At 36.6% G+C, this 21,647-nt stretch overlaps 3 protein-coding genes across 15 annotated transcripts in view; 2 read left to right on the top strand and 1 right to left on the bottom strand.

Moving 5' to 3' along the window:
- The window catches only part of LOC135683393 (RNA-binding protein Musashi homolog 1), a 105,335-nt gene that overhangs the window by 12,661 nt on the left and 71,027 nt on the right, over positions 1 to 21,647 (bottom strand). For 5 of the 13 annotated variants that reach the window (XM_089109315.1, XM_089109308.1, XM_089109313.1 and 2 more), the window contains 2 exons: positions 10,870 to 10,975; positions 4,709 to 9,040 (listed from right to left, as the gene is read on the bottom strand). In XM_089109315.1, the coding sequence (XP_088965441.1) occupies positions 9,006 to 9,040; positions 10,870 to 10,975 (141 nt within the window). In that variant the 3' untranslated portion in view covers positions 4,709 to 9,005. Of the gene's footprint in view, positions 1 to 2,179; positions 2,377 to 4,708; positions 9,042 to 10,869; positions 10,976 to 17,612; positions 21,582 to 21,647 lie in introns of those variants that run through there. The other 8 variants (XM_089109309.1, XM_089109312.1, XM_089109310.1 and 5 more) reach the window with 8 other exon arrangements.
- Positions 34 to 10,120, top strand: LOC135683388 (uncharacterized). Its single transcript, XM_065198624.2, has 4 exons — positions 34 to 1,692; positions 3,501 to 7,103; positions 8,073 to 8,163; positions 8,441 to 10,120. The coding sequence occupies exons 1-4, from the start codon at positions 1,632 to 1,634 to the stop codon at positions 8,679 to 8,681; spliced, it is 3,996 nt and encodes a 1,331-aa protein (XP_065054696.2). The 5' UTR covers positions 34 to 1,631; the 3' UTR covers positions 8,682 to 10,120.
- LOC135683390 (uncharacterized) lies at positions 10,263 to 19,416 on the top strand. Its single transcript, XM_065198626.2, has 3 exons — positions 10,263 to 10,743; positions 12,036 to 13,467; positions 15,751 to 19,416. The coding sequence occupies exons 1-3, from the start codon at positions 10,603 to 10,605 to the stop codon at positions 16,776 to 16,778; spliced, it is 2,601 nt and encodes an 866-aa protein (XP_065054698.2). The 5' UTR covers positions 10,263 to 10,602; the 3' UTR covers positions 16,779 to 19,416.

Here is a 21,647-nt window from a genome sequence, read left to right on the forward strand (position 1 = left end):
AGGTACCGGCACAGCCAAATGCTTCACTTCAATATCCTCTCTCGAATAATTTAAAGAGGGGAAATCTTTCACAGAAGCTAGTTTCAAAGGGCTACCAAAGTTTACAAACATTTTGAAATAGTAAATGCAGCTTGTTATCAATTGGTCTTTAAGCCATCAGCAATTTCTTAGAAATCTGCTAAAACGTTCTACTGTTTTTCAAGCCGATTAAATGTTGGTAAATGTTGGTTGGTACACAATTGAGTGCTATTTTATTAACATGTTGAAACCGTTGTACACAAAGAATCCCTGTAAAGTCAGAAGTCTACAGTAAATCCATTAAGTCAACAGTAAGTCTGTTTAAGGGCAACATTTTTACGTCAACATTTCCATTTCCAATCTTCAGTTAATTGTAATTAACAAGTCTTTACTCGGTGTTCTGGTAATTTGCATTATTAGTTTTGAATTTCTTTTGCAGTAGAGGATTTAACCTTATCAAAAACGCTAAAATCCAAAATAGTTCCCGTTTTCTTGTTTTTTAACGATTTCGAAATGGTCTGAGCTTCGTAGCCATAGTCACTAATTTTTTGGAAGGGAAGTGAAAGATCCATGTTTTTTATTGCGTTTGGAAACGTAACTTGCTGATAGTCTTGAGAGTAAAAGGGCATAAAGGTGTCTTCAAAGGAAACCATGCTTGCTGTAAAAGCCTCATATGTTTGGTAAAAGGTCAAAAAAGTGAAAATTTGCTTATAGATACTTTTCAAAGGAGACTTTTTTCAGAAGCTTCTGAACTTCTTTTACAACTAACCACTGGAAGGGCTAAATCTCTGGAAGGGCTAAATCTCTGGAAGGGCTAAATCTCTGGAATCATCCATTGAAGATAGATGCAAAAGGAACACTCATAAAGCTACAACATTCTGTATTGATGAAGAAGTCAGCAGTCTCTTTGTATGGAATGGGGATGTAAACGAAGGGGATGGTTATTAGAAAATCTAATGTACTAGTTTATCGCCTTGAAAATACCAGACATCAAACGAAAGATAACCAATATGGAGCAGAGAGAAACTAAAGAGGACCACTGTCAAGACTTATTTTCTTTCAGAAAACAAGCAACCAGGAAATAATACGATATCCTGAGGCTGACGGTGGATTCACCGTGATTGGTCTCTAACTTAGAAAGATTGCTTGTTATTTTTCGCTGCAGCTTTGATATCTTTTGTCTAAACGGGTAGATTTTTGACCTATTAAGATTTGAGTCTCCTGCCAGAAAGAACCCTGGCTGATTTGGTGTGAGAGGGATGTGAAAAGGGTCCTAATCTTTGTTGCCATGACTAACGGCCCCTAAAGCAATTTCGTGGTTGCTGCTGTTACCATGTTCATTCCATGAGTACGAAACAAACATGTTTAATTATAGTTAATTTTATTAGTAAGAATATTTGATTGTAGATATAGGAGCAGCTATGTAATCATGTTTTAGGAATGTATCGCTGTCATATTTTATCAGATTTCTGGCTGCTTCATAAGGGTTGTTCTGGGAAACCACACCGCAAGATGCGATTTAGAGGTTCATAGGGATACGAGGAGTTCCAAATAATCTGATGCGCGCGACAATACGAAGGTTAGGATAGTGATGGTGCCTGGTATCGCCAAGAATGTTGTTTATAACAACACAATTGGTTGCTGTTCTACTTTTTATCAGTATTTATGCAGCAGGTAATGATTTGCTGATTTGATGATTATTATTTATTCGTTCGTCAAAGCCGATCGTCGTTCTGCAACATAAGTTTACTATAGGCCTAATCTAATGAGCTAGACATAGGGACCCTGCCAGGCTGCTTAGCGGGGTGTTCATATTCAAAACGCTAATTATAAGCTTGGTAGGGAAATGAATCGTTGCTGTTTACTTAAGAAACTACCTGCTTAGATGTGATTGTTAACTTGTTAGCAGGTAAACACCGCAAACTTGCTTCTTAACACGTCTAAACTCAAATTCAAATTTGCTTAGTACGGATGTCTTTTTTGAACCTAAAAGAAATTAATAGATATCTTCAACCAGAAATTCCCAGATAAAGATACAAATACCCTTTTATTTTCTATTGATATATTTAAATAATACTGGATTTATAACTTACCAGTACTGAATTCCTTTAGTGTGCCAGAAAAGTCATTAGATTTGGCATGAGTTGTATTTCTTTCCCAATCCTTGACATCAGTGGCAGGTGTAGAAACAAGGACCACGGAACATATTACGGATTGAGGGCGCTAAAACGGTTTGGGGGCTGAACATGCAACATACCAAGAGCAGGGCCACTTTTGTATGGTTTTGAGTACATTTAAGAAATTTTTTAGGGGGCTATAGCCCCCTCTGTTTCTCCAGTCCTTGCTTAGAGTGTAGACCTAGGGAGACAATTTTATATTCAATTTTAACATTGATCATTGGATGGCAAGTTCTGAACAAATTGGAAAAAGACCATTAGCAAGTTGCCTTCCCAAAAGCAATTTAAACAAGTTTAGTCTCCTAGAAAAATATTATTTCATAAGCCCTTTGTGGTTACAGTGTCCTTTCTGTTTATTTTAATGTAATACCAACTTATCCATTTGGTTTATTATTGCATATAACAACATAAAACAACATGTTAACTTCTAACTGAAAACATTACATAATTTTTTGACACAATTATTTTTCATTATTTCAAATTCATTATATACACAAGAACCTGTGGATTAGTGAACTAGTTTGTAGACTAGATGTCCCTGGCCATTAAAACTGGGGGCAGAGACTTAACACCTTCTTTCTAACAATGAGCTTTGTGTCCTTTCATACCAACTTTATAGCAGAGTCTAAGAGTTTAGAGTAAATGATATGCCTGTATTGACATGAAGATAGATATTGGATCTTCTGTGTTTGTGTCTTTCATATTTTGTATTTCTCAACTGCTACTAATATGATACTTGGTTGCACTGTCTTTCAAATGCAACTTTTAATACTTATACTTTTATCATGATTGTTCCTGTTAATGTTGATCATGACTCTAATGCTCAAATGAAAGCAATAGCTTAACTATAGCTATGATTTACTGATTTGCCAAAAATAGAATTCTTCAGTTGGCTATCTTCCAGACTCTGAGTATTATTTGAGGAAATTAAATTCGTATCAGTCAGTGAGCAGAAAAATTCAGATAAGCTCTAGTACATATCCAAAATATGGTAAATTACTAGTTGGAACACAATTATAAAATGGTAGCTTAATTTTCTATTTTTTGACCTAGTTCATGGGGCTATTGTTGAGTAAGTTTTTTTATTTTCACATGTATGATATTTTAGGGGGGCTAAACCCTCTGCCTGCTAGCTGCTGCACCCCTCTCCATTGATGCCTTTAATTTATGGTACCCAACCACAAAATTAGCAAGATTGGTGTGAATGAATGGTTCAGTTGTAAGAGGTGCTTAGCACTGCTTTCCATACTTCGGTGTACTAAAAGTTTGTTAACTCTTTTTAATCATTGAATATTTTCATTACAGATGAGGGAACAGCAAAAGCGGAACCACATCCAAACATAAAAACTGTATGTCTTCAATGTGAAAAAAGGAGAAAAGTTCTGGTTATAAATCCTGAGAGGAAGATTCAATATGGACAGGATGAATTTAATTCTTCAGCAGAAAAATGCTATTTTGATTCATTTAAGGCTAAAGAGAGGGAAAGAAAAGCCCCAGACAGTAGTATTCTGCCTGCATTGACCATAATTTTTGATTGGGTGCGTAGATTGTTTGCAAGCCATTTTGTGGAGCTTCCATCCAAACAAAACTGCATCAATTGTAGAAAGAAAAGTGTTTTGCTTAGAAATGACTTTTATTTAAAGCAAAGTGACTACATCCTACATATTAGAGAAAATATATTCTTAATTTATTCTTATGCAAAAAGATGCAAAAATCCACAATTTCATAGAAATCCTAGAAGAACATATGGCAACCTGCTAAATAATAGAAAACCAGATGTAGGTCAACTTGTAAAAACACTGAGGCACACAGAAACAACCAATCATAGTTTTGAAATTAAAAAGAAATTGAAAAGTGAAAAACGAATTGGAAATGGACAGCTGTTTGATTGCATTTCCAGCAAGCAAGTTTCCAAGCAAATGTTTTGCTCTGTTTCATATTTCAAGCATGCAAAATTTGTTTGCAAACTACAAGAATTTAAGAATCATCAAATTGAAGACATTGAGGGAAAGTCAATTTTTTTTCAAGACAAATCAAAAGGCCATTGTGTCTTTTTTCAGCATCTTTTCATGAACATGAAATGTCCAAATAAAAACATTTTTTCCCGAAAAATAACCAGAAAGACATCTAAGGCTCGAACCGATGATGACTTTGCACTGCATAAAGTTGAATTTGGGAAACCTCTTCGGAGTTTTAAGTGGTTTCAGATACTTGATAATGGTAAAAACAGTTTTGTTTCACAGAACATCTTTAGATTACATTGCAGAAGCAAAAAGCATTTGCCCAAAGGTGAACCTTGCAGATCGACTATATTACTCAATAAACAAGTACAAAAAAGGATGGAGTTTCCACAGTACTTTGAACGATTTGAAAGCAATAATGTTTGTAAGGTTAAATTGCCTCAGAGATACCCTCTATGCAAAGCAGAAGTTGTTGCAGAAGATTATATCATCACAGCTGAGTTGCAAGGAGGTAGCACCAGCGCTGATGCAAGCAATGTAAGAATTTTTCCCCGCGACATCTCTAATGTGTGCTTTGATCCAAAGAGTAATATTTTTTTCCGCAAATGCCCTGTTCAATTATCATTGAAGATTGTGAACAAAACGGATTCAGAAACGAGTCGTGAAATTACCGGAGATGGTTTTGAGAATTTAAGAATATCACCAGAGCTCGAGGAATCGTCTGCATACAAAGAGGTATTGCCTACACTTTCAACTGAAGCCGAAAAGGTTGCTTCTGAAGTTGTTGAAAACAACTTTATGTCAACAATAGGTGACGACAATATGAATTGTGGATCCGAAGAGACACTAGAGCTCCATCAATCACAGGCAACCACTGTTCAGATATCGAAACGTGATGCACCAAAAAGTTCATTAGCCATGGAAATTTTCAAAGGAAGTAGTGAGGAGAGAATGCAAACGAAAACTGAACAACTGAAGCTGCTTGTTAGCGCCTACAAAGAAGATAAAGTGGAAACTGCAGACAGTGTTTTACCATTTGAGAAACAAAACTTTGAAGACGTCACTCGGGAAATTATATCACCATTCACAACAGAGGTGCTGAAAGATCAAGGATCTGAGACTTCCTCTTTTGAAAAAATTGATCCTGCATCTTCAAATCAACCAGATATGCGTATGACAACATCAGAAGCGCCCAAGCTCAAAAATGAGGACAATGAATATTCACAGCCATTTAAAGGCGTGGAACCCGAATTGCATTATGAAACCAGCAAAGAATCTTCGTATTTTGAAGATCAAAAGCCACTGCTTGTTGGTAATGAACAACCATTGGAAGCAACAGTGCTAAGCAGGTCAATTCAGGCTACCCAAAGTATTTCTTCTAACTCCATTTTAGGGGTGAACTTTGTGAAAAGCGAGACCACAAAAGAATGGTTGGCTAATGATTCAGGATTGGAAACAGAAGTAGAACTGAATGAGAAGTTAGAGCCTACAGTATCAACAGTAGCCGTAGATGAGCAACAAAAGATGCGGAAAGGGTCTGCTTCGTTGGATAAACAACCGGATAAGATATGGAGAGATGTAGTATCCTCGGCTTCATCTGAAGAATATCAGGCTATTGACGTCCCACCAACCAAAGGGGAAGGGTCTGAAGCCATAGGATTAGAGACAGAAGAATCAGATCTAGACAGAGCATTACCAGTGGAAGATGGCAAAATTGAAAAATTATTAGAGCAAACAAAGCCTTCAACAGTGCCAGCAGCTTCTGGTGATGAATTACTTTCAATACACGAGAGTCCACTGTCAAAGGTCGTTGCAGAAATGTCGTCATACAACAGGCTAGGAAAGGAAATGCTGCTGACGGGGCTTCTAGAAAATAAAAGGAAGGTTGCGGAAACAGATAGGCCCTGCTTAACCGTTAAGGAACCCAGTAAGGCCTCTGAAATTAGCAATGCGCCTCTGGTATCTCTTGAAGCTTTAGAAGTGCATTTAGAGAAAGCTGAAGAGATAGGATCGAAAGAAGATGTGGGGCTTAGAGAAATGGAAAAGTCTTCTGTAGATTTAGAATTATCTTCAGAAGATTTAGTTGAGAAAGGGGTGGCAACGAAATTTTCTGTGTCGGATACTTTCCAAAGTTCTACAAGATCAGTTGTTTTGAAAGAATCAAATGAGAAAAGGGAAAGCGAAGATTCTGCAGTGCTTCATGCTGCTTCAAACGTTGCCAGGCAAAAAGACGATGAAAATATCATAATGGTCAGCAGTGAGGAAAAGAGTGCAAGAGAAAACGTGAAAACAGTTAAGTACGATAGAGAGTCAAACATTGATCATATACCGTTGCAAAAAGAATTTGTCTTTTTGGAATCCGGCAATAATCGGCAGGTTTTAGGTAGCAGTGGGGACCTTATGACAAGTTCTGAAATAGTAATTGCACCATTAGAGCCTACTAAGTCTGTTAAGTTTGCAACGGAAAGTATCATTAAGACAACGGAAGTAATGAAATCCTCTTCTGGGATAAAAGATGCAGCTGTAACTAGGGAAAAGTCTGTTTCAGCTACGAAGCAACCGGAAGATACGACTATGATGTCAAGTAATACTGCTGTTAAGGAGACAGTACAAGGAAAAACAGTACAAGAAATCCCGATTTTTATTCCTGAAAGAAATATCACTAGAACTAAAGTTGTGGCAGATGAAAATAAACCTGAAGTGATAACCGCTGTCTCGGCTGTTAAAGTTATTGACTACGAGGCTGATAATCTACCAGGGCACACTCAGCGCAAGACTGCATCCCTAAAGGGAGGCCAGATATCCAATGTTTATACCGACGAGGAAGTCTCCTTTGAAAAAGACCAAAACAAAAGGCGTGATAGTCATGTTTCAGATGATAAATTCCCGGGTGATCACCAGGAAATTGAAGAACTAATGACTCCTCCAAGCATCAAAGAGGAGGATGGTAAGTTTCATAACTATCTGTTATTCATCAGTGATTGTTCCCTCAATTTCTACGTGTTTTAGATAGAAAACTAAGAACAATTCTGTGGCATTGTGGGCAGAATAAAGTATGATGATCGCATTTTCTAGACATATCTGTCTCTGGAAATTCATTGTCTTACAGGCTCTGACTACACCACAGCACCACGATTGCATAACATTTACAATTTCAAATACCATTGATAAGTCGTGTTTGGATACGATAACATTGATGCGTTTTAATTTGTGCTTCCTAGTCATTATAACTGACCGAATTTGAAAAGCCAGTTAATGTTTTGTCAGCTGCAATAGGACAGAAGTTTCAATTATTACTTAGGCACGGGAAAAGTCTTCAGTTATTACTTGAATCGTTATACAGGCACCGCGCACCAGTCTTAAAGTGGGTGGGTGGGCTAAAAAGGGTGTGACCGAAAATTTTGTGAGGCCACACCCTTTTAAACGTTGGAAAACCTCTTTTAGAAAATACTTGCTTCTTTCCACTCATTTAGAGAAGATAATAATTACTATAAAACAGATTAACAAGATAAGATGCCAAGAAAATGAACAAAAAGGGGTTCCCAGTCAAGAAGAACTGCTACTTTTTAGGATCCGTTGAAGTAAACTTTTCCAAAGTTGCGTTAAAGTAAACTTCTAAAAAGTTTGGGTGTTAGAATAATCTAAAAATTCCAAAAACCTGTTATTGCAAAAAGTGGGAGGGCTTTAGCCCCTGCTAGCCCAATGGCTGCGCAGTGCCTGGATTATTGTGCGGTTTAAACTAAATATATTTGGAAGGTAAACACAAGCAATGTTTTTATTGGAAGGTAATGATACCTAAAGTTCAAATAGATCGAGTGCCTGTTTTGTGAATGAATAAAAATTAATTATCCTTGTTAAGATTTGACTTTATAGCTCCTTTTTTATATTTTCTCCAATTTAATTTTGTTTGCTTCAGGACATGCCCTAGTTGTTCCTACCGATTTTGTCATTATGACCGCACTTGCAGCCCTGGTTTGCTACAAATTGATAAAAAGTTCGTTTGGAAGGTTGGTGTACTGTTCTATATATCTATTTGTTATATTGACCTTTGACGTAAACCTTATCTTTGAACATCAACAAGTAGTGTTTTTACACAACATTTGCGATCTTGGAAAAGAATTTCGAAAGAACGGAATAGGAAAATGAATTTCAAGAAAAACGAAACAAAACAACAATTTTGCTTGATGTGACTGTGTTAATTGCTTATGTAATATCATGTCAGCTTAATGTTAGCAGTTTTTATCCATATGATCGTTATAAATGCATGTTGTATTCATTTATTAGCATGACATCATCACGTCCAGGCAACGAAAATCACGATAGGGATGATCACCAACCATTTGATAACAATGATTTTGCAAGAGTGGAGGACCTACCAAGTAGCAAGTTTGACTGGACAAAGCCCGCAGCAGCCATTCCACAAGGCAAAATGCCAAAGCTAGAAACGATTTTGGTGACAGCTGATATATTTTTCAAGGGAGATGGTGAGATGGCTTATCAAATCAAGCGAAGTTGGCATGGCTAAGGACTAGACTAGACTCCTTCGTCTTATCCTTTTAGTTGGGTTTCTTCATTGGTCTCTGAAGAGAATCAAGAGGAGCCCCGCTCTGATGTACTAAAGAGTGCTGCGCCCTGTTTTTGGGCTATCAACTGCAGGGAAGCCTTTGCCTAGACCTCCCTCCATGCTGTCATAGATCACCAAGCTTTGCTTCAAGAAGTCTTCCCTTGCTTCTTGCAAGTTGCTGCTTCTAACACTGATTTGTAAGTTACATCTAAGAATTGACATTCCAGATAAGATGAACGTCAAGGGAAAATGGCTTACCTTGCTGCATTGGCATTTACCGAACCATTAGATTCCAGATCGCATCACGCCACTGTTGTTTTTCTAAGAAGTTAATGCTTGTTGTTAGTGGTTGTACAACGATTGTGTTTGCATTTGAAAATTTGAAAACGTAGAGTTTTTTTGAAGAATAATATCAGTGTTGAAGTACCGTATTGAAGCACCTTATGTGTGATAATTGTCAACAAACATTTAATTTTTGAAGTTAGTGCCTTTCTTCATTTTCTAGTTAGAAGTTTTTTTATTAGTTTTAGGTGTATTTATTTATATGAATCCTGTCACTTTGGCAAAGTTATCACGAAATTTACTGGATTTACTAGCAGGAAAACCCAGACTGTGTTAAAGACAACTATGGCGACATGTCTCGATTATTGACCGATCGTCTTTCCATCTAGCACCTACAAAAGAAGCGAAAAACCCACTATTGTGTAGACAGAAGAAGTTCGTTGTCACCTTAGGACTTCATTGGTAATATTTTCTGTGAGCAAGCGACACTGCTTTGGCAACCTCAACAATCATATGCTTACGTTTCTGATTGACATATTTCGATCCACAACTGGATTGACATATTTCGATCCACAACTGGGCATATATATTTCATAGCGTAGATTTTTCGATCTACGTTCTGACGTTTTATACTCTGAAGAGTGTCAGATAAAAAGCATTTTTCAAAATGTTGCTTTTTCAAAGCTATGTTTGACATTTAATATCAGGAACAGTTAGACAAATATATGCATAGAATAATACAGTTATCCTTCAATACCTCAAATTTATATTATGGTTTTCAATGTAGGGTTCTTAGTGGGTCTTACATAAAGACCAAATATAATTTTTTTCATCTTTATAAAATGATTCATTCATGTTATGAAAAAGCCTTTCAAAATTCCAGCCATTTAATCACAATAGTGAAAATTGGGGTAATATAACTGATTAAGATAGCTTATTTTATAGTTTTATTAGTACAACTAGAGTGGATTTTGTCATAATTTAACTAGAATCGTCACACGTTTCTTGCATCGGGGTTTGGCATTTTTTAATATAATATTTATTGAGTAATATACAAGTAATGAAATTAGTCTGTTGTATTGTTAGTTGTAAGTAGCAATGATGTTTTGAGTTTTTGTTGATACGAGTCATTTTGTAAGATCTTGTGGAGATATTTTATGTCCTGTGTGGAGATTTCAATACTTTTCTATGGGGCTCCTTTGAACAGTACGATAGAAAGTGTTTCGGTATCTTTCGGTATAGTGTATTCGGTGATATGATCAAGTTCCATTGCTTTCCATTGCAAGTTGACGTAATTCTCTTCTTAGTTTCGGATATGAATGTTTGAAGGCTATTCGATTGCCTACTATTCGAGTTTCAAATGGAATGAATTCAAAATTGTTTCTACTCAGACAGTCACACAAGTATTGCATTAATTGAAACTGTCAATAAACAAAGCTCATTGATCAAATAGTTTCATTAACATCTTGTTATTAATGGCTGCTTGTTACAGAGTACCCTTTTATGCACTGTTTGTCCGCGCTCACTGAAGCGTATACACAGCTACCCGTATTTTCTGAGGTAGGCCTAAGCAGGTTAAAAAGGACTAGGCCTTTGTCAAATGTTTAGAAAATCATGTGAAAGATTCTGTTATATTTGGATACTTGCTTATAGCAAAATGTTTGTACATAAATTTTTGATGTTGTTGATGGCTTTGTTTGGTGCTAATGCAGAGGGAAGTGAAGGGAATCCTCATTTTCAAGTAAGCTCTATTTATTTGTGTGTTTTCAGTAACTGAATTGTTTACCCCATAGTCAAACACTTGGTTAAGCTAGCTTGTTACAAAATCATTAAAAACTGCTTTTAAAGTTCCATAGTTTATAATTAATCTTTTTCTGATCTCCATCTTCCTTTCCGGGATTTGACACCAGACTGGACACCTGATGTGTATTACTTTGTTTAAAGATAACCTTTGCTTTGTTTGAAAACCGACCCTAAAATCAAATAAATTTTGCTTGCAAATGCGTTCAGGATCAAACAAACTTAGCTTATGATTTATTGTAACTTTAAAGATGCTTTCAAATCAAGAGGCTTTAAATTTAACCAATCTTCAAAAACGTGAAATGTATACAATCAGAGTGTGGGAAATTAAGAAAATATTAAATGCGATAAGGACTGCAGACATTGATTCGATACTAAAAAATTGGCCTAAAGAAATACTTGCAAAATTTATCTTATGCTTTTTAATTAGGAGATAGTAAAAAGGCCTTGAATAAAGAAGGCTGTATCATTTGTTTTCGTTTCAAGTTTGTGTTTTGAATATAGCATTAAACTGGCGAGAAGATTTATGAATATCAATGATATTCTTCTGTAGTCGTATTCCCTTAAAGCTGTTGATTTTGTCTAGAAGCTGATAACTTTTAAATATCATATGATATTTTCATTTGACTCTTTGATAGTAAAATCACAATCGTACTTTAAATGCAATTGAAAAAAGGACTGATGATTGAGAGAAAAGGGGATGAGAGGTTCGCAAAAAAGGTCTAGAAAGGTCTTTGAAATGATTTTTTTAAATTCATTATTTTTGAGAATATGTGTAGAATTGAAGTCTTTGAAGAGAAGAAAAAAATTCAAAACACATTTAGAACAATTTTAAAGGTTATTGATAAGGCGTATTTTGATTAGGAGAATCAAAGTGCTGTTTGGCATTGGTTTCAGAATTTAAAAAGTGGTTTTAGCAAGGTGTGTTCTGTGACAAATACAGCGCAAAGGGACATGAAAAATTCCATGACGACCAGAGGATTCAGACAGTTTTTCACAAGAGAGTTTCCACTTTAAAATCATAGAAAACGTCAAGAAAAGACAGTTTCCTGTTATCTATCTTCTTTCAAATCCTAAATATAGTAATGCCTTGCATTGACTAGGGTTGAGAAGCAAATATTCTACAATTCGTATGTTTCTGTGCTCATAACTGGCATAATTGTCTGTACTTACTATTGTACTTGACTATACTACCGGACTTTATTTACTGTAGTAACTATATTTCATAACTAGATCGATCACAAATCAGGCAAACTCGACATCATGGCCACACGGACAAGCGCAGATATCCAGTCCACGGAAGATTACGTCGACCTGGTGATGAAACCGGGTGAAGGCATTTCTTCTGTGTCCCATCAAGAAGCTTCGCAACGGCACCAGACTCCGGAACAGTTTATGTTCCGTAACAAAAAGAAAACCGGATGGAGGGACGGCATTTCACAAAATGATGAGGCAGAAGTTAGAAGCAATGAAAAACTATTGAACTTCGATAACAAATGGCAGAATTTGTTTAAATTCCCGAAAGGAAATAAAACAGTTGATTCAAGTGTACCTCGCAACTTGACTTTGAAAAACGAGACAGGACTTTCTAAAGAAATAGCAAGTAATAAAATGCTCGAGGTAGAGAGTAATGCAAAAAGCCTCGCAAAAATGATTGAAGATGGTTCTTCACGCAATGCGATAGATCCAGCAAAGATCAAAGAAGCGGCAAAGAATTTGGAAGATCAAGTTGAGACTTTGCAAGATGAGGTGCTACAAACATTTGCAAACGAAAGTGTGGCTTTTGAAAAAGAAAAGGAAGAAGGAAAAGACAAATCAAGTTTGCAGAAAGATAAAAAAGAAAAGGACGAGAAGAAGTTTAGCAAAGAAAAGAACAAAAATTGTACAGATTGTGGGACTAAGGTTCCAAAACCAGGGGATCCAGCAGATAACTCAACATTGGTGCCAAAGTTGAAAAAAGGCGGGGATAATAATGGAACAAGTAGTGCTTTTGACGCTAATAATACAGTGAAGGATGATCCCTCTGAGAAGAAGGTTGAAAATGAAAAGGCAAAGAATGTGGAAAATGGTCAAAAGGAAACTAAGAAAAAGGTTGATGAAGACAGGGAAGATAAGGATCAAAGGGACAATGGAGAGAAAAAGACAAAGGGGGAGGCAGAAAGTAACAGCGATAGCAAGAAAAATCCGAAAAAGGGTACAAAAACAGCAGCATTGGATAAAGGAAAACATTGCAAAGATTGCGGGACAAAAATACCAAAAGTTGGTAACAAAACAGATGATGGCAAGCTTGCAGTTCCAAAACTAACTGGAGATAATGACACGACCGTTGCAAACGGGTTCAAGCAAGGGCAGGCAGCATTAGAGAAGCAAAAGGAAGTTAAAACAAATGATAAAGGGGCAGGAAAATCTGCTAGTGATAATAAAGTAGCTACAACGAAGGCCGAAAAGAAGCCTTGCAAAAATTGTGGAGGAAAGATTGCCAAACCTGGTAACAAAACAGATGATGGTAAATTGATTGTGCCAAAACTGTCAAAAACGAACACAAACAGTAGCCAAAATGCATACCAGAACGCGTTGGCAAATGAAAAACTCATTCTGCAGAATGTGCAAGTAGACAAAGAAGAATCTTTCGATTTGGATGATGATGCACAAGAGATAACTGAAGGTAAGCAGCTAATTTCTGAAGCTAGATTTGTGCGTTAATTTATGAATTAGCAAAGATTGACTGAAGAATCCGGACAAAATGTTGAAAACTCGTAGCCTGGGGCAGGTCATAGATTTGCATATTAGATGATTTCCGTTTTTTAAACAGTTGGAAATGAAAAATTGTCCAACACGAAATGATAAGCGTTTTAACTATTTCAGCCCTGTTTATTCTGCCTCGTTCTAGAACTTTAGGCCTTGTCTTGTAAACATGCGTATGCTTAGTGTTTATTCTGTTTTTTAAATTGCTATCAGAGAAATATATCGAGCTGATTAAGAAATAGTGCGCTGAAAGGAAAAAAAAAGTTCTACGAGAGAATCTTAAAAAACCTTGACTTTATTAATTACATAGTAGGCCTTTGTGTTAAGATAGCATGAGCGCAGCAGAATATATTAGATGCAAAAAATTATTTCCGTAAAGTAATTTCTAAATTAGAACGATTTTGGTGTCTTCACTGAAGACTGTTTGATGTGGTTTGCAGCAGCGGTATTTGTATTAAGGCCTTAAAAGCTGAAAGTAACGTGTTCTTGTAAATTATAATATTGAAAAAGTACGGCATATATAAACATGGCCTGGCTAACGAGAGCAAATGTTAGCTACGAGGGATTCGGAAGGGGCGTAGTCGTTTGATCTGATAGTTGTATTATGCAAGTGTAATGCTTTTCTATTGAATGGTGACAATCAAATATTGGTGTAGGATTAGCCTAGCCTTTGATTACGTGAATCTAGGTGCCACGAAGGCGTAAATGCTAAACATCAAAATTAAAATCCTCTGCAGTTTTGGGCAACTTGGGCAATCACTTCCTTCCATTATGTTATTTTGTACCGTTTTTTTATCAAAATAAAGTCCGCTTTATTTTCATTTGAAATAGTTGACAGATTAAATCAATTTTGGTTTTTTGCAAGGATTATGCTTGGTGGGTTCAGGACTGCCATCGCGGTGCAGTTCAGATTTTTAAAGATTATTGTTTTACGTCGTTCGCTGCCCAGTAGCTTTAAAATTCATTTCCGATGTCTAACCTTAATTATTGATAATACAGTAATAACGGTTATAAACACATTCTCTGTTTTGATTATGCAACATTTTTTAAGCCTTTTAGCTCTAAAGATCAAATGGCCTTAGGCCTATATCCCGATTAAAACTTGAGCTTGTGTTAACCCTTGTGGTTACAGAAGTTATAAGCATCAAAACCCGAAATAAGAGAGCTTAGATTAAAACTCACCACAAAAAATTCCTGGAGAGCAACAAATTGACTTCCTTTTTAATTGCTTCTCGAGTTTTGCCACAAAAAAGTTTTCAGCACGTGACTGCAAAAGAGAAGCTGTGGTTTCGCTGACGAATACACGTGTGCTTTTGGCGGGAAGTGGTTCCAGACTCCTTGCATCCTGGCCTATAGATCTTTTTTATTAGTTTTAACATTGTTGGGTTTTTTGGGTGCGAAATGTCTGAGTGCTAAATTATTGGAGTGGATGGGGGGCTAAATAGAGAGGGGCTTCTTTTCTCCTACTTCAAAAATTGGGGTATATTGAGAAGAGGTCTTAAAAAAGAAAGGGGATTCCAGAAAGAGGGTAGAATATCCCTACTTAACCCCAAGCTGTTATGTTGACGCAGCCAAATTAACGGTTTAAGTTTAAAATACCTGGCATGTCTTTCACAGCCTTATACTACCGTAAAAGCTCTATTAAGCCCCCCTTCTATTAAGACCCCTTCTCTATTAATTCCCCCCTTATCAAGCAAAATCTTTAATAAAGCCCCTTTTTGTATTAAGCCCCCCCCCCCTCTTTAGCCTTTGATGTCAAACATAGAAATCATGCACATTTAGTGGGTCTCTTGACGGGTGTGATGATGATAAACGATCGTGTGCATTAAATACGGCCTATGTAAAGACTAATTTGTGCGACTTAGTAGTCAGTCGAAATTTTTTTTGAAGATGTACAAGGGTTATCAATTTATCCTGGTGATGTTGGTGAAGATAAGGACCTTATAATTGAATGATTAGACTTTCAAAACTGGTGGCAAAGTTTATTGAGAACATTTGTATGACATTTTTATAAGAAGAAATGGCCAAGTGTATTTCTAAAACTTTTTTGCTTCAAATTTTTGATAAGCCCCCTCTCTCTAATAAACCCTTCTCTCTTTTAAGTCCCCCTCTAAGACTGAAAAATAAATAAGCCCCCTGGGGGCTTAGTAGAGTATTTACGGTATTTTAACTGCTTTCGGTGATCTTTTCATCATTACTTTAGATGCTGACTACGCAGAGTTATCAAGTAATAAATACGCTGGCAGCAAAAACAAAACATCAGAATCAGAGATTCGTGAAGGGGAGGCATCACAAAAAACCGTAGGGCAGAGTACGGGAAATGGCGATGATGGCAGCTCGGTGGAACGAGAAGAACAGCGAAATAAAGAATTAGCTGATTCTGAAAAAGAGAGTCGGCAGAACCAGGAAGAAAATAAATCAATGGAGGGCCTAAAGAATACAAAATCTGGAGCGACACAAGTTGGGAATGAAAAAGAGCAAAATGGTAACAAAACAAACAAAGAGGTCAGACTGAATGGGGATAAACAAGATGAGAAAAAACCAGATGCTTCTTCAAAAGTCGACGATAAGAGTGATACGAAGAAAGAAGAATCGAATGATCAAGCTGGAGATAATTCTTCTGAAATGAAAACCAGCGAACAAGCAGACGAGGCTAAAGGCCGCAATAAGGAGGTGAATGGTTCCAAGGTTTCAGACAAAGAATCTGTTGGGAAAGAAAATATGACAAAAGAGGCAAAGTTGAAAAAGGAAACAGATCTTAAAGATTATTCTGTTGACAGAGTAAAAAATCAGAACATGAAAACAGTGAAGCAATTCAGTGACCTTTTGAAAATTGTTCTGAAAAATACAACGACAGAGCAGAAAGAGGAACTTCTTAAGCTGACATGGCATGATTTAAGAGCAAGACATACTAAAGAAAAAATGAACGAACAAAAAGATAAGGTAAAGAGTAACAGTGCTGGAGACGGCAATTTTAGCAATAGCAGTGGATTAAGACACAAGCCTGGAGGGAGTGTAAAACCTGAAGTGAAGTCTCCAACAGAAGAAAGCACTCCTCCAAAGACTGGAGATAATGGAGGCTACAAAACAATTGTTGGGAGAATTAAAGAGAAAATTTCGTTACTGAAAGACCTTATCGAGTTAAATAAAAGAAAAGAGGCGAAAAAGAATTCGACAGCATATGACCCCTATCAGGGTTTTAAACGAGCCAAGGTCAGAGATAATCGATAGAAAAGATCATCTGGCAAAAAGGAAACCATTGCAGAAATATACTGCGAGTTCCTAAAAGTCATTTGGCATATGCTGAAAGACCCCAATGTTCTCGTATACCTGAAAAACACACGCGCATCACACAGAGAGGGTATATTAGGGACTAAAGATATGGCGAGGATGTGCCATAATAGGAAAACATAGTGTTTCTATCTGAAATATGAGACCCATAATTCCGTGCTGTAGTATGCCTAAGTAAGAAGCAGATTCTTTTTCTAGTGGCTGTACTGCACATCATATATCATATGAAGATACACCCTATACTGCACAAAACAGTTCAGATTTATCATTAGTAATATTTGTAAGTATTATGTACAGCGAAATCTTTTGTGAAAATGTGTTCCTCAATTCAATGTTTTATAACATTAAATACGCCTATAACATTCACTTGATAAAAAGTGCAAAGGGATTTTGTTTCCCCAGCCTTGATCATTGGGCCTTAGTTAAACGTTGCTCATACTAAGCCATCTCTTTCCCCTTAAATTTTAAATGGTACACCCTTTTAAAACCACGATAATCCTGGTCTCGAAGATGCAACGCAAGCACAGTTGGTTGTCATTTAACATGGTCTGCCAGTTGTTTTTGTCAGTCTGTTAGTTTATTATAACACGGGTTGCCAGCTTCATTTTTACACAAGCTGCTCTGTTCCTCAAGTTAATACAGACTTGAACCGATAGATGAAATGTTAAGCTTACAGGTAACCAGCCTTTCTTTAATCTGCTCTCACCGATAATCAAAGAAGGCAAATACTCTGAGCAAAAGTATAGCAGCTCTTACAAAAGCTCACTGTAAGACTCAGTTTGAGAAATGAAAACGTTGTTTCATATAATAATAATCTACGAAAATTTAGAAGTTAAATCTATTGATAATTGGCATAGTTAGTAAGTAAATTAAACGGTAAATAGATCGAAATCAAACCACTTATCAAACGTTACGACTGCTTGCTGTTTGTAAGTAAAATAATCTTCAAACGAGTTCTTTCGTGGGATGCGTTTTATCAAACATACCGTGTGATCGAGAGTAAAAATTTGCTTGGTAAATTGTCCGTTTCAAGTAAATTGGAAAACCAGAGGGTGGTCGTGTTACTTGTGGCTAGACTAGTCAATTCTGGGCATCTTGAAAGTTAATTCTAAGACTGGCTTTGCTTTTGAAAACGGGAACTTTTATATGTACTTTTTATTCCAAGGAAAGAGGGGTTTTTTCTGGCAAGAAGGAGGTAGCACTTTCAGTATACTGCTTCAGTTATGGTAAACGCATTCCTTGACATGTAAAATCGAAAAATAATTTTTTGCATTTTAAAGTACAGCTGCTACCTTTAAAGATGATATTTCATTATAGGTTGGTAAAGTACGCTAAAATGCCTTGTTTTTAGTTTTCCACTAACAAATGGTGGTCGTCTTGGTTCTTAATCTTAATATAGTTTGATATCAACCAGAAACGAGACAATTTGCCAAGCTTATGGCTGCAACTACAACAACAATGAGCATAGCAAATCACATCCTACCATGGGCGACAACTACGTTGATTTCACTGTATGTCATGATGCCAGGACCTTGGTACTAATCACGTGCCCTTTGACGTCAATATTTCAGGAATTGTAGTGAAAAATACAGCGTGTTTGAGTGATTTAGTTGCATAGACTGTGCAGTTTTCATGTATTTTTCATCACAACAAAGCAGAAAGTCCGAAATATAGCTTGTTTAATAGAAAGTTGGGCGATTGGCAACACAGATGACACAAGGCTCTGGCAAAATATCACGGTGCAGAGTTCCTACGATTGCAAATTTTTCATAATCCATGGCCCCTGTCGATAGAAAATTCTACGATTTGTCTCCTTGCATTATGAATTAAAACGCTCAAAATACAACTGAAAGCAAACTTTTGCAAAATTATGCTCACTTCATCGTATGATAGAACTTCAAATGCTAAGGATCTTGCTCGTAGACGTTTTCTATGTAAACAAGTGCCCTATCACGACTTAGATTACAGTTCAACAAACTGTGTATAAGCTTTGTTAAGGAATAAGTTAAAAGTCATTCATAACACTTTCCCCGCACCATCTCCAATTAATCCGTTCACCACTTTATGGTACACAATAAATAATTCAATATTAATATACTCACAGGGGTTAACAAACTCTCGATACTGCCCCATTGCTATGTTTTCTGAGCCGTCTTTATGGGATCTCAATAAAAATTTTACGATCACCTTCTACGTTGTTGAAGGCCAATGAAAAATCCTGAAGCCTAAGCTTCCGGCTGGCTTAAAAGACATTTTGAATAAAACTAGATTTTTTGAGGGCTTGTGGCCATTTTTAGATAGACCACTGCTCTTTGGAATAATAATTGGTATATAAGTGGGTAAAATCAAAAGATCACAATGGCCATTTTGGGGGAGGGGGTTTATTTGAACCCATAGTAAGGAAGCAGCCTCGAGATTTCATTGCTGTATAGTTGCAAGATATGATTTAGAGTGGTGAATCATTTAATAATAATGTGGAGCTCACCGATATATCATGATTAATCAATAAACGATCGCCTAATCATCATGAATCATAAATGTTAAATTAGGCGATAATTGAAAGAAAATCAAAAATAAGGACAAAACAAAAGCCATTGCAATCTATGCGAGTGTATCTCCGAGCGGTAAGATCTAAAAGCAGTGTGATAGTGAGGGGTTAGTGATGCGCAAGGCCGCCCACAGTCTCGGTCATCTTTTTGTTTGAAGTGGTTCATAAAGGTGTGAGTTATCAATTATAAATGCATTAGAGTTGGGTTGAACTTTAAGAAGTAAAAAGTGGGAATCTTTACGTAGTTTGAAACTGTTTTCAACTGCTGAAGAACTATGTAAAGCCGTTGTTCGTTAGGCAGATTGCAGGAGTAACAGGAAAGCTGAAGAAATCATCAACACAACCGACTGTCTAAGCCCTTCTTTGTTTTTTAATCTTAATACTGTATTCTTTTGTCTGGTTTTCGCAAAACACTAATTTAATAGCCTTTCTTGGACTGGCTTCATGTTCAATGTCTGGTAATAACTATCGTCTAAAGATGTGGTTACCAATGAGCTTGACTGCAAAATATAAAATTTCATAGCCATTCAATTCGCGATTCGCGGGAATTGCAATATAAGATGAGGTGGTTTTCATGTATCCAAAAGATTTCCTTAAAGCGTGAAGTCCACTTCAAGCAGTCTTAACTAATGCAAAATTGTTTTCATACTTATTAATGGCAAGGTGGTGGGGGGGGGGGGGGATTTTCAGTATCAACCAAAGGTATGGGGCTATGGGGTGGACGTGCCAAGGGGGGTAGTGCCAGGTGTAGTACAGCTATGGAATGTAGTGCCTGGGGGTGTATGATGAGCCCTCTTGCTTATGTCGAAAGCAGGCTTTTTCCAAATCTGACATAACTTAATTATTTTTGTGGGAAGATCCCTTCTTCCTTACATAACAGTGCACTCCTTAAACCAAGAGATCGATGACTAAGACTGGCAGAGATATTGTTTCAAGGCCCGAAAGGCAAGAGAAATTGAGAAAGGCATGCCTAAAAATAGAGTCTACGAGAAAGTAGAGAATGTTAATAAAGTATCAATGGATCACCAAAGTAATGATTGCAATGGCTTTAAACTACGGCATTTGATGCCACTACGAGAGCAAATGGTTTGTACACAACGTATCTGATTGTTAGGGTTATACGAGGGAAATTATTGTGTATACATTGTAAAATTAAAAAATATTTACCATGATCTTATCAAAATAGGTTTGGACATGTCTTTGTTGCAAAAGGTTATTTAATTTGTTAGTACAAATTGAACGAGCAACATGGAGACTAACCTTGACAAAAATATTTTAACAGAGCTGACTTCATTTTTGCAATAAAATCACATCAAGATTACACAGGCCCAATAAAATTGGTGGTTACGCACCTTAAAGAAATTGCTCGTTTGTTTGCAACGAAGAAGCTTTTGAGTTTTGAAGGAAAGACCAAATTGGTTTATGGGCGTTTTTCCTTACAGTATGAAGACACATATTAGACTGTTCGCCACTATTTCCTGAGATAGAACTTTGGTCCCATTAATAGAATTTGTCGAGCTTGCATTTAACTTTGTTGAATCTTAGGGTAACTTAACCAAATGGGCTTTTAAGAAATCTTGATGATGCAGAATGAAGTCAGCTATGATATGATCACGTTATATGATAGGTTAATACTCCATGAATTTAGAAGCTCGTACGTTAAGGTCCTTGCGAACAAAAACATCCTTACAAATACCTTTCCATTGGTCAAGGGCCACCACCAAAGAAGCATTGCACATATTCAGAGGGATTGTATTGATAAAAGCGTCATAATGACGTCATTAACTTCAAAGAAAGTACTAGAATCAAGCACAGATAGCGAAAGGTATTTAGAAAGGAGCTTTTGCTTCTTACCATACGAAATGTCTCCAAGAAAAACGCCTTCTCATAACAAAAAGTAAACAGTAAAACTAATGATGCTACTGAGGATGATTTAAGGCTGCCAATCAATACCACGAAGACAGTCTCCATGGCAACTGACAACGCAATCCAAGACACAAAAACTAAAATACCAGGTTAACTAAATTTATCGTTTATCGTTTAAACCTACAAAAACTTCACGCTTGCAAGAAAATGTTTTTGAGTTACCAAAATTTGAAAATTTGGTGGAGTCAGCATCCTCGTGAAAAACTTCAGTAAAATGAGCAGTTTGAGAAGGCCTCTGGAGATTTGACACAAAGGAACAAAAGGAAGGCCTAGAAAAAGAAATCAAATGATCTTGTCCCGAAAAACAACTCTGCTGTACTGTACTGTACTGTACT

The sequence above is a fragment of the Rhopilema esculentum genome, chromosome 7, assembly GCF_057945365.1.
Source record: "Rhopilema esculentum isolate cy_ngs chromosome 7, ASM5794536v1, whole genome shotgun sequence".
Lineage (NCBI taxonomy): Eukaryota > Metazoa > Cnidaria > Scyphozoa > Rhizostomeae > Rhizostomatidae > Rhopilema > Rhopilema esculentum.